Source organism: Mirounga angustirostris, unplaced genomic scaffold (genome assembly GCF_029215605.1).
Source record: "Mirounga angustirostris isolate CCGP_5_RB_7025 unplaced genomic scaffold, mMirAng1.0.hap1 SCAF_5, whole genome shotgun sequence".
NCBI lineage: Eukaryota > Metazoa > Chordata > Mammalia > Carnivora > Phocidae > Mirounga > Mirounga angustirostris.
This window is the reverse complement of record NW_026991713.1, coordinates 71,010,712-71,029,449: the sequence shown is the minus strand read 5'-3', so window position 1 is coordinate 71,029,449 and position 18,738 is coordinate 71,010,712. Positions and strand designations below refer to the sequence as shown.

Genomic DNA, 18,738 nt, shown 5'->3' with positions numbered 1-18,738 from the left:
AAGTATGTCTGATGGAATGCATATTAGGAGAGAAAACCTTGGAAACGGTATGGGATGGAGGGTGGCAGGATAGCGGCAGTGCCATGTGCATGCACGTGCGTGCACGCATGCATACAATACTAACTATAATTTAGCAATGCTTTGCTGAAGGTGCAAAACCCTGTAAGATTGTCAGGCCTGAAAGGGAATCAAAGGACTCTGGCTCTTACTATGAGTGAGATAGAAAGTCACTGGAGAGTGTTGAGCTCACTGAGCAGAAGAGTGACACGGTGTGACTTACGTCACGTAGGTCTTCATGTCTGGCTGCTATGTGGAAAAGAGACTATGGCCAGGCAAGGGTGACACAGGAGACCAGTTAGAAACTACTGCAATAGTCCAAGAAAAAGATGAAGATCGCTTTCTTAAACAACTTGTCAATGCTGAAAAAAAAATATTATAAACAAAGGCTAGGATGTTTCATCTTAAAAAAAATCTTACCGTCAAGTAATTTGTATAAAATGTAATGATCAGAAGATAGTATTTGTAATCTAAGACAGAATAGTAAGCTATTTCGTTAGATTAATTTTGTGAAGAATGTATTTTTTTCATTTGAACAGAATACTCATTTGGGAAGATGGCAGCTTGGAAATAAATAACATCACAAGGAATGATGGCGGTATCTATACATGCTTTGCAGAAAATAATAGAGGGAGGGCTAATAACACTGGCACTCTTGTTATTACAGGTAAGAAACCATTTGATTGATATTGTTTTTTTCTAGTTTAACAGTGCTTAGTTTCTAATATTACTATAAGACATGATTCAGCACTAAGCTTCTAAGACAGTTCATGTACTGATAAGTTTCCATCTCAAAGCCTTTGGGGCAAATCTCTTGCTTAATGAAATTGTTCCTGGAATTTGAATCTGAAAACATCTTTCTCCCTTTGCTCAGAGAAATAAAAATATATTGATTTTTATTCTTTTGATGTGCCAGATAATATGGTATCTAATATTTTCTTGAACTGTGCTTTCCTCCTTTTTTTTTTAAATGTATAGATCCCACCCGAATTATATTGGCCCCAATTAATGCTGATATTACTGTTGGAGAAAATGCCACCATGCAGTGTGCTGCTTCCTTTGATCCCGCCCTGGATCTCACATTTATTTGGTCCTTCAATGGCTATGTGATCGATTTTAACAAAGAGAACATTCATTACCAGCGGAATTTTATGGTATGCGTTTTAAGTCTCATCCGATTAACATTCCAGTGACCCTATGTGACTGCAGCCTATTACTATAATCATTTACAACACTGAAAAACAGGCAAAAAAAGCTTTTCATGGGTTTCCTTATATTAATTGTAGCACTCCTGAACCTTTTTAAAAATGACTAGCTATAAGGATTCTGGTAGAGATATTGATCAATAAATATTTATTGAGCTTTAAGTCTATTTTTCCCTTAATTATAGTATAACTTTTATATTGATGTGTACTATGCCTCATTGTGTCTGTACTCTAGGTTCTAGGGCCTTCTTGTTCATTTTAAATAAGGTAAGAGCATAGAACTTATCCTTTGTTATAATGATGACTTTAAGGCATTTCTCTTACTCTTTGAGGTTAAGAAATAGACAAAATATGTATATGGGAGGGTTTGGAGAACTAGTCCATGGGATTTTTAGAATGCTTAAATGGCTGTATTTTATTAAGAATAGGAAAGCATACATGACACAAGTCCTATAATTAAGCATAGTGGTGTCCTTGTATAGAAATAAAGAAAATAGAGGACAAAGACTGGGCAGTAATGCAGGAATACTGACTTGTGTATGAACATCACTGGTTTGAGAACATCACTAGGTTACAGTGAATAGTTGATCCTTGAAGAACATGGGTCTCAACTGCTGCTAGGTCCACTTATTTGTGGATTTTTTTCAGTAAGTACAATACTGTAAATGTATTTTCTCTTCCTTATGATTTTCTTAATAACATTTTCTTTTCTCTAGCATACTTTATTGTAAGAATACATACAACATACAAAATATGTATTTATTGACTATTATGAAAATTTCCAAAGGAACGGCCCTTAGTAGTTAAGTTTTGGGGGAGTCAAAAATTGTAAGTGGATTTTCAACTGTGAAAGGGATCAGTGCCCCTACACTCTGTGTTGTTCAAGGGTCAACTGTACATAAAATGCAAATTGGCCACTGTTCCTACCTGCCTCTTCTCTAGAAAGGCCATTGGTTAGGAGTGTAAGACCTATTTAGAGCATATGCTTATTGAAGAAAACTAATTTTAATTTTAAAAGTCAATTATTAGTATAGAAATAAAAGTTTGAACTAACTCAGTAAAATAGTAGTAGACTAGAATATTTAGGATATTTAAAGTCCTATGAAATCTGAAGATTGATATGTACATATGATAATTGTATCCTTTCAAATTGTCTAGCTCTTTAATTTTTTTTTCTAGAACTTTATGCTTTAAAAAACTAAAACAAGCTTTCAATCAAGTTGGGTGAGACTGATTTAACTTTTCTTGTTAAATTTTTATTAGCTAGATTAATAAAACAACTACCAATGCAGTAATCAATGTTTATCCTTCTACATGTTAACTGTAGTAAATTCAGTTCGTTTTGTTTTAATCTAACTGTAAATGTGCAGCAAATCTGCTGATTGTCTTTCAGTTTCTGAACCAAATTTACACTTTAAAAAAATAACAACTGGGAAATGGCAGGGAACTATTTTAACATTATGCCATGTGATACTTTTCCTTATATGTCTGAAAATATTTTGATACGCTTAATCATAAATGTTCCCAACATTAGTAAAATTGGCACTGATATCTTTAATAATTTCTTCAAATTGTGTTTTGTTTTGCAAGTAAAACAAATACTACTTAGTTTTTACTCATTTTAAGGAAAAATAAGTGAGCTAAACAAAGATCTTACTTAAAAAATAGACTTTTGAATTTGCTTAGTTTTTTGGTGTTATATATTGAGTAATTTCAAAACTACAACAACCATAGTTCATATAAGTAGCTACTTAACAACTGCAGTGAAGTCTTCATAAATAGATTTAGGGGTATAAATTGTCCTAAATTAAGCTAAAACTTCATATGTAGAGCTTTTTTATGTTCTTCAAAATAATATTTACATTATATTTGTTGGTGCAAATAAACATTTCCAAAAAAAGAAATTAAGAAAAGAAGAGAAAGAAGGAAGGAAAAGAGAGAGAGAGAGGAAGGAAAGGAGGGAGGGAGAGAAAAAAAAAAGGGAAAAGAACCCCATGGCTTAAAAAGAGAGGAAAATAAAGAAATAACTGGAATAATAATTAAGAAATAAATAACAAATTGGATCATAAAAACATAAAAGACTTTGGCCATTACTTACTGGACTCCTTTTGCTGATGATAGCCACAGAGGTTCATGTACTTGTCCCTCAGCTAATCCAGAGCAGAACCTAACTGCGGGCCCATGCTCTGGCCTCACTAACTCACATTTCAGCTTCAGTCCAAATAATGATCAGTGGTAGAAAACATGCTCACTGGCTAAATACGTAACTTAATTGAGTAAACATATCAAATGCACATTTGTAACACATTAGATGGGCAGGTTGATTCAGTTCTCTAAATAATTAAAAAAAAAAACCTAGACAAGAAATTTATTTTAAAATAAATTATTAAACTTAATTCTATCTTTTGAACCTAAGACCTATAAAGCCTTCTCTTGCATCTTCCTTCTCTTTTAAAGCAAACTTCAAAGTCAGACTTCACTACTAAATGCACCACATGAAGTTTGAGTAAAAATACTGTATGTGTTTGATCCATCTTTTGGTAGATCATCCTAATGACTAATAATTGCTTCTGGGGGCATTAACAGACTGCTCTCAGAAGGAGCAGCTCTTATCTCAAGCTTATGAATCAAAACCATGAGAATGGCAGGTACTGGGGACAGCAAATGCAAAGGAAGGAATATTGCTGACTGCATTTGTCGATTATTCAAATTGAATGGGCAAATGTGTCAGTACCTAATTTTGGGGTTCTTCTTAAATAATGTTTTGATATTTTATTTGATTCTGGCAACATTTCAATTAGTGAATATCATTTGTTCGTTTAAAAATATTGTACTGTGTATATACTACAAGCAGAAACAGTGATGGGCACTAGGGTGAATAAAACACTGAATAAGATAAACACAGGCACTGATCCAAAATAAATTAGAGGTACTCTGTGAGTTTAAAATTCAAATGTAAATAATTTGATAGCTATTAAAACTGATATCATTATTATCATTAGTTTTAATAAGTTTAATTGCTAAAAGTTAATACCAGAAGCTCTAATTAATGAAGAAAGAATATATAAATCAAAATTTAAGTTTTTCATTTCAACAAAGTAAGTTTGTATTTACCAATTTAGTTTCAATGATAAATTTTATTCAGTGTCAGGTATGCTTTGATTTTAGCTTGCTATTCTTGACTTTGACCACCATGTGGCAACCTTGCATAAGGCTTCAAATTTCACAGCCTAGAATAATCGGGACTTGAAGCTTTATGAAATTAAACAAATAGATTTTCCCATAGTTAGGTCTAAGATATGTGATTACAGGTGATTTAAAAATTTCTACTTTATACTTTTTCAATTATATTCATATAATTATCAGGAAAAAAGTAATCGCACATTTTTAGAGAGGTACATTTCTTTTAAGAATTTATAGTGAACTCCCCAAAAATAAATTACATTGACATTACATTTAATGATCCTGCTTCATGAAAAACTCTTTTGAATTAATCATTTAAAAAATATATAGATGCTAATTTTAAAGCTGTGTGTAAACACTTAATACTGATTATAGAAAAAAAGTAAGTATCTAATTTACCTGTTACGTCGCTTATTCTTTCATTTAGTCAATAAACATTCACTTAGTGTTATATTAGTATGTAAACAGGTTCAGGAAATGTTTCATTTGAACTTGAACTTATGCATAAGGAGGATATTAAGAATATATATAAATATATATAAATCATAAATTTAAAAAATTGAAGCTTTGCTACAATAAGCATACAAGCAGTTTATCTGGCATTCTTTTATTCTATCAAAGTTATGGGGAAAATACATAAATTTTTCAAGTCCAGCTACAAAATGGCTTCTATTTTGATTTTCCAGCTCAATAGCTGTTTACTCCCTTAAAGTAAGTACAAAAAGCAGACTTAAGACTATCCACCAAAAAAATACAGATTTGTAATATACCGTTTTATGCCTCCCATTGTGATGCCTGATCTGTGGCAATTACTTTTTTTCAATAACCATCTAACTTTTGACATCTACTTTGAGTCATTTTCTTTCAACTATTTAACAACAATCTCCCTGTCAGAGCCATTATCTCAGTTAACCATATGAGTTAAACTTTCCAATTCTGATTATTGCCACTATAATAACTTTTTTCCATTTCTCTTAATACACATAAATGTTAACATTGTAATTCAGCAAGAAGTTATTATGTATCTGTTTTGAATTTATAAATAGCATATGAATTGTTCAGCGGCTTTGCCACAACCAATCCTGGCCACTAGGCTTCATTTTGTCACTTATTTTGTGACTCTGAGCCAGTGATTAAACCTCTCTAAACTTCAGATTTCCCTCTCTGTAATGTTTTATTAATAATTCACTTACTTCATACAGGTTGCTTCACGGGGTTTGCAAAACTGGTTACTTCATAGTATTTGTGTGAGGATTCAATGAGAGAATGCCTATAAAGTGCTTGGCACAAGTTCTGGCAGATTGTAAACAGTTATTATTGATACTGTGTATAATAGAGCAATCATTCCCAACTGAAATTTCCAGAGGCTATTGCCATATAGTTTGGTTTTTTTTTTCTGCTTACAGATCTCAATTTTCATACTTTAATTCTTGCATTGCTGCTACACTGGGTAGCTGATCTGAAACAAAAATTTCTAGCTATTTCCTTGCTGGGGGCAATAGGAGAGATAGTGATAGTCAACATTTATTGAGTGCTTTCTGTTTGGCCAGCGTTGGGTTCAATGTTTTTCACGTGTTTCTCAGTTGATCTTCACAGCAATCCTCTATGGAATACATATTATTGTGATTTTTCTCAATTTTCAAAATGAAGAAAATAAGGATTAGAAAGGTTAAGTAATTTGCCCAAAGTAATCATACCACTTGTTGGTGACAAGGAAGATTTGAAACCAAGGTCATCTGACTGCAGACCCTGAGGCCTTCGCCACTCCAGTTTCCAATCTGTTGGTTAATACGCCTGTCTGTGTCTGCTTAAATAATCCCCCTCCCATTATCTGAAGCACTGTAGGGCCGTACTGTTCAACTAATTTATTCTATAATTTTGTTTAACGAACTTTTACATTCTCTCAAGTTTATCCAAATTACCTCATTCTCCCTATACTATTAGCAAGTTTTGCAATACATTGTAAATCAAGTCTACACAGTTTCAGGTGGTCTTTAGTTCCAGGCAATTCTTTAAGATCTCTTTTAGGTAGGTAGGTAGGTGTATGTGTGTGTTTGCAGGTATATGGATTTGCTTTGTTCTGCCTGTATGGAAAACACCATTCAAAACAAAGGAAGACAGATCTCTTACCCTGAGGTTTTCTTTTTAAAATAAAATATTAATTATATGGAACATGTCACAAAATTGTGCTTAAATTTGAGACATATATATTTCATACTAGAATATATTAGGAATCTGAACAGAAATTTTGCTTCTGCACATCCAAAGGGAGAGAGTAGAGGGGCGGGAGGAGAGGGAGAGTGGAGAAGGAATAATAATAATAAAAATGTTATTGGATCTCTGTTACTGCTGAGCAAGAGGGTGAAGATTGTCCAGAATTATGGGGTAAAGGTTGGAAGAGAAAAAGGAAGGTCAGGCCATAATCCAGGCAAAGGCAAGGGTCAAATTAGAGCTGAAGAAAGTAGAACAGAAGACCAGCAGGCACAGTGAGATGATGTGAGCCCTAAAATGGTGGTTCTAAACTGGGAGCAATTTTTCTTCCCAGGGGACTTTGGCCATATGTGGAGACAATTTTGGGAAGGAGGAGGGAGGGCCATGTATTATGCACATTTGTTTAGCACAGGTGCTGCTAAACATCCTATAATGCTGAGGACAGTCCCCCACAACAGAGAATTATCTGGTCCACATTGTCAATGGTACCAAGACTGAGAAATGCTACAGTCAAGGAAGATGAAAAAAGAGAGACATAGGAATAAAGAGACCAGCCACTGAAAGGTTTTAAGCATGATGTGTTAGAAACAAAGAGAAATTGTTTTGAGCAGATGAGAGTGCTTAGAACAACAACAACAAAAAAAAATTCTAAGAGGCCAGCTAAAACATTTTCCAAAATAGTATGAGTAGTAGAGAATGATAGATTTCATGTATTTTGTGAATTTAAGACTTAAATTTTGATGGGCAGTGGAAGAGAAAAAGAAATGTGTAAAACATATATAGTCCCCTAACATAGTTCTGTGACCCCCCCCCAACAAAACTGACAAAGATATTCTACCTGTTGCCAAATCCTTTCTCTGCTCTTACGAGTAATTAATTGATAAGCATGAGAGCATTCTGATAAGGAGGTAAAACATTGTTATACTTCACTCTGTCTAAACATGTAACTTTACTGGCCTTCCTTTTACTACCCTAATAAATTTTACTTATACCTAACTGTTGTCTTTTATTTGCTATTTTCTATCACTAGGCATGGAGGTAGGTATCTATGCTCACTAGATGTGTCTATACATGGGTTGACTTTTAGATCATTATACTTCCTGTGTAGAGACCATGACAGCTAGGGTTATTCTTTAGCACAATACCCCATAGTCTGGTCCTTAGTAAGCATTTGTTTATGTCAGTGCTAAGTAAATGGATTAGGACATACATCAGCAAGTCTTTGTGCTTCAGAAATGTATTGCCTTGGAAGAATCTCCAAAAATTCATTCAAAGTTAAAGTCCCTTTTGTTGTATATAGAACTCCTTACATACCTAAGCATCACTGCAGTAATTGTTCTGGCAAAATATGGGAAGTATTTAAAATAAAAAGAGGGAAAAATAAATATGTAATCTTTTGGTATCTTAAGAATTTTAAAATTTTACATGTGGACTTTGATGTTTTATTTATGATATCACACTAGAAATATACTGTTTTCATCATTAGCTGGCATATTCCAAAAAAATCTATCTGAGTTTTTCACTTTGTCTTTAAGATTGGAACAAAGATCTGGAGTTTTGTTCTGTTTGGCCTTTGACAAGTTGTATGACCTTGGTCAGGACAGTCATTCTGAGCCTTAGGCTTCTCATCTACCATATGAGGAAGCTGGGCCACATCAGAAGTTTTAAAATAGCAAGAATAAGTTTTTAGTGGCAGAATCCTTTCTGCAAAGAGAATTTAAATCAGAAGCCCAATAAATAAAAAAGGTGAAAGTGAGCTTACTCTAAGTAAAGAAATTGTGTGCAGGTGTGGGTGTATGTGTGGGAGACTACAGGGCCACATCATGAGGCCTCTCGTTTCTTCCGGTCGCACAAAACTTCCCATCTGATCCCTTCCTTCTACCAAGTGATCCTTGAAGATGTTCAGAACCCTAAGGCTAATGGGAACCAATGTAAAAACCACATGAATTAATATCCAAGTTTACTTTCAACTCTAAAATACTGGTTCTAAATCCAAGGCTTTGATGTTTTGTCCATCAGTCAAAAGGATTATAAAAAATGTTCTTCTTTTTGAATTTTAATTTAGAATTGTCCAAATGATCAAAATTGGACTCTTCAGCCATCAAAATAGACAAATTTAAGGATATTCAGCATTTCCATTGATTCTACAAATATTTCATGATCTCTTAATAATTCTAGACCACTTTCCTAATTTACTTAAGTTTTTATATTTATGATGATATTACTTCATTTTCATAAGATTTTTAAGTCATACCTTTAAAAATATTTTTCACATTCAGGCAATCTTAATGCTCAAACATTACTTAAAATAACACTAACTTAAATATTAGGTAATATTAGGAAATTAGTGTTAATTACGTTATGTGTGAAAATGGTTTTGTGATTATGTAAGAGAATGGACTTTTTGGGAGAGTCAACCTAATATTTGAGGAATGAAGTATGATAATACCAGTAATTTGTTTTTCTAGGGTTCAGTAATAGATGGACACATTGTATGTAGAGACAAGGAAAGATAGAGCTAGCTATATAATTAGATAAAGCAAACATGGTAAATTGAATCTAATGGTTTTTATTCAGGTGACCATGATACTATTCTTCTATTCTTCCTATTTTCTTTTTTTTATGATTTTTTTTATTATTATGTTATGTTAGTCACCATACATTACATCATTAGTTTTTGATGAAGTGTTCCATGATTCATTGTTTGCGTATTAACACCCAGTGCTCCATGCAGAACTATTCTTCCTATTTTCTTATGTTTGAACATTTTAGTAGATTAAAAATTTAATAAATAGATACGTAAAATAATAATGTTGTATTCTTTCTGCTATGAGAAACTACCCACTTTTACGTACCAAACTGTGAACTTAAATCCCATCGTCTGATTCATAAAACAGTATCTTGGAGACAGTTAAACCAGTAATGTGTGTTAACTATGGAGCCTTCCACCAGCCACTTAACTGAAAATCTCAAATTCCTTGTCTTTAAAATGGAAACATAGGGGTGCCTGGGTGGCTCAGCATCCCATTCTTGATTTCAGGTCAGGTCATGATCTCAGGGTCATGGGATGTGGAGGGCTGCACACTCAGGGAGGAGTCTGCTTGAGATGCTCTCCCTCTTGTTCTGCCCCTCCCCACTCTCGCATGCACACATTCCTCTCTCTCTGAAATAAATAAATCTATAAAAAATCTATAGATCTATAGATTCTATAGAATCTATAGAAAATACAATAAAATCTGTAAAAAATACAATGAAAAGGAAACAGTCTCTCCCTGAGTACTATAAAAAATTAAATAAGAAAACGTATGTACTCCATGCAGAACGTGCCACTGGGTGTTTTACGCAAACAATGAATCATGGAACACTACATCAAAAACTAATGATGGGATGTATGGTGATTAACATAACAGCAAGTAGTACAGCAAGAATGCAAGTAGCAGAAGCTGTTTTTATAGTAGTATTAGTTGCAGCAAACGTATTCTATCAACAGCAACAGTATTACCAGTCGTGGTGGCTATAGTTAATAACAGTAATGCATCCTCCTCCCCCAAATATGATTAAGAATACTATCTATCTCACAGAGTTGCTGTTAAGAGTAAGTGAGTCTGCACATGTAGAATATTTATTTATAATAGTCCCTGGCACCTATGAAACCCTCACTAATTATTTGTTGTAAATCGTGTTGGTGATGGTGGTGTTGAAGTTTGCAGTTGCAGTGATGCATCTGCTATAGTTACTCCTTCTTTAATCTGTCAAGCCAAAAGTAAAAAGAAAAGTTAATTTTTCATGGATATAGCATGTATCAAACATATTTAATATCTTTTGCTTATCAGTTTCTAGAATATTCTCTTTAAAGGATATTCTTTCTTTCAACCTTCTGTATGTGCCCCTTCCTTCTGAGCTTCAATGGAACAAAAGAGATGTTTTTGTTGATATATAATTTTATGAGCTCTAAGCTTTATCTCAACCTTGTATGTACCATCCAACATATTTCTTTGTTCATTATGATTAATTAAATTTGTTAATACAACTTAGTAATTCAGATTCATTGATATGGCAAGGATGAATTTGTAGAGTCAGTTCATGGGGGAAGGGGAGGAAAGGAAGGGACATTTACATTTTGGAAGTCTTTTGATTTAAATTTGGGAAATTTCTAAGCGGTAAACCACATCTACACTTTGGAACATCCCTGAGCTGTGCTATCACAATTTCCAGTATGTGATTCAACTCTCCTCACATGAAGGGAAGCATTTTGTAATTCAGCCAAGCTGTGGTTTTTTAGTGAAAATATAGAGAGCATTCATATCTAATTTGTGGCTAGAATGTGCTGAGGTCCATGATCTTTACTTGCTTTGTAAGCGTTCTGTCAACCACTGAGAACCTCAACTTCTCCTGAGGTATGGAAAGAGCTATTACCATTTATAAAAATTTCAGGAAAGTTTTTATACATACACAACTATATTGGAAATAATATAGTATATTTTTCCTTTGCTTTCCTTCTTGAGATATTTCAGTCCCACACCTTTACCAAATATAGAGCAAATGAAAATAAATGTTAAGGTTGCTTATTATTGCTTTACACAAGTAGTCTATCATTACGTAACTAAGTCCTAATGTTTAAAACAGAGCTGACATTTAAAAGTACTCTAGCAGTGAACTTTCAGAATAGTTTAATTAAAAGTTTAAAGAGTTTATTTAGAAGATTCAATAAGTATAAATTTAATATAATTTTAAGACATAAATAGATTGTGTTTTTAATAACGTGAAAAGTATAAAAATCATGACCACATTATTTCTCTGAGAATAAAATAAGTGAATATGTAAACAGCAATATGTTTCAAACTGAGAGTCTGGGGGAAAGAGATAGCAATTTTATTAAGAAAAAAAGAATATTAGGTGTACAGAATATAAATATTTTACAAAAGGCAATTACAGTGTCATAACTTGGTTATTTTTATATTTTTCTGCCCTCAATTTTTTTATTGTGAGGACTTGAATTAAAAAAAAAATTTAAATTTCTGAGGTGTTTTATTTTTTTAATTTCAGCCTAATCACCTGACTGCTTAAAATAGTGTGAGTTTAGCAACAGGATTATCTTTCATTTAGGCATAGGAAGCAACCAAAGAAGTGTGAGTTCACATAATGAAAGCATGTAATAGAACTAAGTGCTTTTTACTTTTGTGCAAACATTATTTTCCTCAAATATAACTTATCTTCATCATAATAACTTAAAAAGATTTTACTTAATATCTTTCCATTACTGAATATTTAGTGTCACAATGCAGTGCTAATTAAGAATGTGAAAACACATTAAAGCAGTGTGTTTTACAAATATACAGTGTTTAAATTATTTTATTTTTTCTCACTAGAAAATTACTCAGAAATATGTGCCAATTAGCCTTTATGACAGCTCAAGAAAAACATATGACCTTCACCATACACACACATTTATTCTCTCCTTGCCTCAAATATTTTTTAAAAAGTTATAAATAATAAAATAATATTTCTTTACCTCCTCTCATAAATGAATTCTATTTAGTAAGGCAGTATGAAGAGTTAGGCCAGCTACAAAGGGGCACCATCCCCAAGACCATCTTCACTTCTGAAATGAACTACAAATTCCAGGGGTTGCCAAAACCACCCTCAGTTTTGATTTGCTAGAAGGGACTCACAGAACTCCCTGAAAGCCATTATATTTATGGTTACAGTTTATTACAGGAAAAACATACAGATTAAAATCAGCCAACAGAAGAAGTGCACAGGGCAGAATCCCAGAGAAGTACCAAATATAGAGCTTCTACTGTTCTGTCTCTGTGGAGTCAAGATGCATTACTTTATCAGCTTAGGTGTGTGGCAATATGCACAGAGTATTGCCAACTGGGAAAGCTCACCCGAGCTTTGGTGTTCAAAGAGTTTATTGGGGCTTAATCATGTAGGCATGACTGATTGATTGCCCAAATAGTTAATGTCAGTCTCTGGACTGACTGATACCACATGACCCAAAGCCCCTACCCTAAGTCACTATACGATTTCAGACCCTAAGTCTAAAATGTATTATACAAGAGTCTCTAATACCCACTCTAAATCACATTGTTAGACTATCCAGTATGACCCAAGGCAAAGAAAGACACTTTAGATTACCTTCCAGAAGCTGAAGAAATAGCAGACCTCCCTTGGGGCAAGGCCAAATTTTTTACAATGCATACAGGTAGTTGGAAAACTTAGAGGTTTCCATTCTCGTATATGTTCACTGCATTTTTTTTTCTAGAAATTTACACATTATTGCTAAAACTTTTATTTCCTCATGAAATTAGTTCATAAATAGTTTGAAATATATTATTAATGGCAGTTTATCTAATGTATATGGATACCAATAGTTGTTCTCAATTCAGTTATTTTATCTTATAACATTGTCATTATCTTACCTGAAAAAAATCATACAAAATTACTAAAAGAATTTAGTAAGAACATTTTAGATAATAGGTATTTATTAATTCATTTGTGTAATATTTATTTGCTGAATTCCTCCTGTATGCCAGCTATTACAATAAGTAATTTGTATGTAATAATAAATAAAACCTAGTTCCTCCCACAAAAAAAATTACAGTCTAGTAGAAGACACTGTACACATATATAACACAGGGATACAATGATGAACAAAACAGGCATATTCCTCCTCACATAAAACTTAGAGTCCTCTAAGAAGACCAACTTTAATCCTATAATTGTACAAATATTTTATTGCTGTTGAGATATATTATATGACATAAGGTAAAAGGTGCAGTGACAAAATCTAACAAGAGAAAATGGAAAGTCTTGCTTGAGGAATAAATTGGTATTGGTAAGTGAAGAGTGTTTACTTAGGTGAATGTGATAAGAGTGTGGGGATATGAGGGGATCACATTCTAAGAGAGGAAATAGCATGGAGAACCAGAGATGGGAGAGAACAAGATGCATTTAAGGTCCTATAAAGGGAATGTTCTCCTGGAGAGCAGAGTAAATGATATGGCACTAGCTGAGCTGGAATATTGGACAGAATTTAGAAAATGGAGCCAGATTGGCCATATTCCAGGAAGAGGAAAAATTTTAAAGCTTTCAGTAAGTTGTATTTTTACAAAGAGGGGTGAGTTGGTCATATTGGTGTTTTTAAAATGTCACTCTGTGTGCCAAGGAGAGAAAAGAATAGAACAGGGGTGGAGGTTGTGACCGAACAGAGAATAGTAGTTCAGTGGGAGATGTTGGTAGCTTAGAAAAGGAAAGAGACAGTAGTGATGGAAGGAATGGATGAATTCAAGAATTTATGATGGAATTATAAGGAAGTTGAAGAAGAAAGAAGAAGAAGAAGAAGAAGAAGAAGAAGAAGAAGAAGAAGAAGAAGAAGAAGAAGAAGAAGAAGAAGAAGAAGAAGAAGAAGAAGGAGAAGAAGGTTGAGAATGTCCTCAAAGTTTCTGGGAAGTGTGTTGTCATAGATGATTAGAAAGTTGAATATGTGGGAAAAGGTCAAATGCTATCAGAAGTCAAATAAAATAAATTGAAGAGGTGGGAACCAGATTCAAATGAATTGAGGAGTAAGAGATAAAGAAATAGAAAAAAAAATCTAAGAACAGAAAGTCAGGTTTTGAAGAATAGGTATTATCTGATCCAAGCAACGATCATAGAATTAAGTAGCTTAACATGAGAAAAAAAGAATAATTCTCTGTTCCAGGGGCAAGGAGAGAAGAGCAGAGAGAAGTAGGAAATGCGAGTGGGAGTGGGTATCAGCAAGGGCACTGGCAAAGGGAAAAGTCACTGAGAAATCCCTAGTAAAAATATGGCCAACAGGAATTTAAGAATAAAAATATGTAGTGAATGGTAATTTTCAATGTTGATTTGCCCTGCCTTGTGGGATACAGCCAATTCCATCATCTTTCATTCAGTGGAATGGGGGTACGTACGAGGGGGTACTTTGTGTTATTAAGTTTTATGACAAAATAGGGAAAGGACTGAATTTCTTGTCTGGTACTCCTTGGTGTGACAAAGAAGTAACTGACCATTGGAGCAGAAGGAAATTACAATAAGTAATTTGTATGTAATAATAAATAAAACCTAGTTCCTCCCACAAAAAATTACAGTCTAGTAGAAGACACTGTACACATATATAACACAGGGATACAATGTAGGAGGAGATATAGGTAGGAGAGACTACCCAAGGAATTTGCAGAAATCTTGGGAATTAAATTTTTAGACCTCAAGGTACAGGAGGACCCCCAACTGACATTAAATTGTATAACCTCTAGCTACATTTTTACTAAGACTGGCTAATATCAAGGAACAATGCATGTGGCCACGAACCAGTTCTTTATATGGAGATAGTAGCATTCTGTTACAACCAACGGAATCAATCTGCTCACATTATAACTAGCAATTACAGGCATACCTCGTTTTACTACATTTCACTTTATGGTTCTTTGCAAATAATGTGTTTTTACAAATTGAAGGTTTGTGGCAACCCATTGTTGAGCAAGTCTACTTGCACCATTTTCCCAATAGCATTTGCTCACTTTGTGTCTCTGGATCATATTTTGGTAATTCCCACAATATTTTAAATTTTCATTATTATTATATTTGCTAGATCTGTGATCAGTGATCTTTGATGTTACTATTGTCATTGTTTTCAGGTGCCAAGAACTGTACCCACATGAAACAGCAAATTTAATAACTGTTGTGTGGGTTTTGACTGCTCCACAGACTAGCTGTTCTGACTTTCTCCCTCTCCTTGGCCCTCCCTATTCCCTGAAATACAACAATATTGAAATCAGGCCAATAACCCAATGATGGCCTCTAAGTGTTCAAGTAAAAGAAAGAGTTTCACATCTCTCATTTTAAATCAAATGCTAGAAATAATTAAGCTTAGAGTAGAAGGCCTGTTGAAAGCCAAGATAGGCCTGAAGCTAGGACTCTTGCACCAAAGAGTTAGCCAAGTTATGAATACAAAGGAAAAGTTCTTGAAGGAAATTAAAAGTTCTACTCCAGTGAGCATATGAATAATAAGTAAGCAAAACAGCCTTATTGCTGGTATGGAGAAAGTTTTAGTGGTCTGGATAGAAGATCAAACCAGCCAAAACATCCCCTTCAGCCAGACCCTAATCCAGAGCAAGGCCCTAACTCTATTCAATTCCATGAAGGCTGAGAGAGGTGAGGAAGCTGCAGAAGAAAAGTGTGAAGCTAGCAGAGGTTGGTTCATGAGGTTTAAGGAAAGAAGCCATCTCCATAACATAACAATGCAAGGTGAAATAGCAAGTGTTGATGGAGAAGCTGCAGCAAGTTACCCAGAAGATCTAGCTAAGATCATTAATGAAGGTGGCTACACTAAACAACAGATTTTCAAAGTAGACAAATCAACCTTACATTAGAAGATATTATCTAGGATTTTCATATCTATTTAAAAGTCTCCACAACTTCAAAGGACTGCCTGACTTTCTTGTTTGGGGTTAATGCAGCTGGTGAATATAAGTTGAAGCCAATTCTCATTTACCATTCTCAAAATCCTAGGGCTGTTAAGAGTTATGCAGAATCTACTCTGCCTGTGCTCTATAAATGGAACAGCAAAGCCTGGATGACAGCACATCTGTTGACAACATTTTAAAATATTCAATATTGTTGAATATTTTAAGCCCACTGCTGAGACCTATTGCTCAGAAAAAAAAAAATTATTTCAAAATATTACTGCCTGTTGACAATGCACATGGTCACTAAACAGCTCTGATGGAGATGTACAACAAGATTAATGTTTTCATGCCTGCTAACACAACATCCATTCTGTAGCCCATGGATCAAAGAGCAATTTCAACTTTCAAGCCTTATTATTGTTTTACATTTATTATTGAAATACAATTGACGTACAATGTTATATTAGTTTCAGGTGTGCAATGTAGTAACTCAACACATTCTATACATTACTCAATGTTCACCACAGTGAGTGTAGTCACCATCTGTCACCATATAACATTATTACAATATTATTGTAATATATTATAATACAGTATATTATCTATGCTGTACTTTTCATCTCCATGACTTACTTATTTTATAACTGGGAATTTGTATCTCATAGTCCCTTTCTTCTATTTTGCCCATTCCCCCACCAACCTTCCCTCTGGCAACTACCAGATTGTTCTCTGTATTTAAGAATCTGTTTCTTTATTTTTTCATTCATTTTGTTTTTTAGATTTCATATATCAGTAAATTATATGGTATTTGTCTGTTTCCATCTGACTTATTTCACTTCAAATAACACATCCAAGTTGTATTAAATGGCAGTATTTCCTTCATTTTTGTGACTAATAATACATTGTATGTGTATAGAAGGACACTTGTGTTTCTTTCATATTGTAGCTATTGTAAAGAATGCTGTCATAAACACGGGGGTGCATATATCCTCTCAAATTAGTGTTTTCATTTCAAGTCCTATTATTTAAGAACTATATTTCATAAGGCTATAGCTGCCATAGATAGTGATTCCTCTGATGGGTCTGGGCAAAGAAAATTGAGAAACTTCTGGGAAGGATTCCCAGTTTTAGATGCCATTAAGAATATTTGTGATTCATGGGAAGAGTCCAAAAATATCCACGTGAACAGGAATTTAGAAGAATTTGATTCCAACCCTCATGGATGACTGTGAGGTGTTTAAGATTTCAGTAGAGGAAGTAACTGCAAATGTAGTGAAAATAATAAGAGAACTAGAATTAGAAGTGGAGTCTGATGATGTGATTGGATTGCTGCAATCTTATGATGAAACTTGAACAGATGAAGAGTTGCTTCTTATGGATGAGCAAAGAAAGTGGTTTCTTGAAATGGAATCTACTCATGGTGAAGATGCTGTAAAGACTATTGAAATGACAACAGAAGATTTAGAATATTATATCAACTCAGTTGATAAAGCAGCAGCAGGGTTTGTGAGGATTGACTCCAATTTTGAAAGCAGTTCCATTGTGGGTAGAATGCTGTCAAACAGCATCACATGCTACAGAGAAATCTTTCATTAAAGGAAGAGTCAATTGATGGGGCAAGCGTCATTGTTGTCTTATTTTAAGAAATTGCCACAGACACTCCAACCTTCAACAACCACCATACTCATCAGTCAGCAGCCATCAACATCAAGGCAAGACCCTCCACCAGCAAAAGATTATGACATGCTGAAAGTTCATATGGTGGTTAGCATTTTTTAGCAATAAATTATTTTTAAATTGATGCATGTATATTGCTTTTTTAAAAAAGCTTTATTTATTTATTTGAAAGAGAGAGAGTAAGCACATGAGTGGGAGGGACAGAGGGAAAGAGAATCCCAAGCAGACTCCATGCTGAGTGTGGAGCCCCACACAGGGTTCAATCTCACCACCCTGAGATCATGGCCTGAGCCAAAACCAAGAATCAGACGCTCAACTGACTGCACTACCCAGGCGGCCCTGTAGGTTGCTTTGTTAGACATAATGCCATTGAATACTTTAATATAGTGTAAGTGCCATTGCATACTTTAATATAGTGTAATACCATTGCGGACTATAATATGGTGTACATAACTTTTATATGCACTGGGAAATTTTAAAAAATTGATTTGACTTGGCTTATTGTGGTGGTCTAGAACTGAACCCACAATATCTTCAGGGTATGCCTATATTCTTAACCTCGTTAATTAAAAAAGTTTAGCAAACCCAAACACTTTCCAAAACCAGCAGGAAATTTGATATATGAAGGGGCCACTGGCAAAATGTATGGTGAAGCAGAGCATTCATTCCACATGCAGTCATTAAAAGAATCAAAATTTTAAAATGTGTAAGTCTATTATATTACATAAACAATATTCTCATCTATTATGTAAAATATTAACCTAACCATTAATTTTTCATCTTTTGATATAGCTGGATATTTATGATTAGAATAGTAAATTAGTATACTTAGTTCTCCAGAAAACCAAATGTCTACTTAAAAATTGAGTTTTCCAGGGGTGCCTGAGTGGTTAAGTCTGTTAAGCATCTGACTCTTGGTTTCGGCTCAGGTCGTGATCTTGGGGTCTTTGGATTGAGCCCTGAATCAGGCTCCATGC

General features: G+C 34.1%; 1 protein-coding gene and 1 pseudogene across 3 annotated transcripts in view; both read left to right on the top strand.

The window, feature by feature from the left end:
- Positions 1-18,738, top strand: part of CNTN1 (contactin 1) — a 359,783-nt gene that overhangs the window by 232,359 nt on the left and 108,686 nt on the right. For all 3 annotated transcript variants that reach the window (XM_045873624.3, XM_045873625.3, XM_045873626.3), the window contains 2 exons: positions 597-724; positions 1,036-1,211. In XM_045873624.3, coding sequence (XP_045729580.1) covers positions 597-724; positions 1,036-1,211 — 304 coding nt within the window. The remainder of the gene's footprint in view (positions 1-596; positions 725-1,035; positions 1,212-18,738) is intronic.
- LOC135364441 (tigger transposable element-derived protein 1-like) lies at positions 13,177-17,880 on the top strand (annotated as a pseudogene).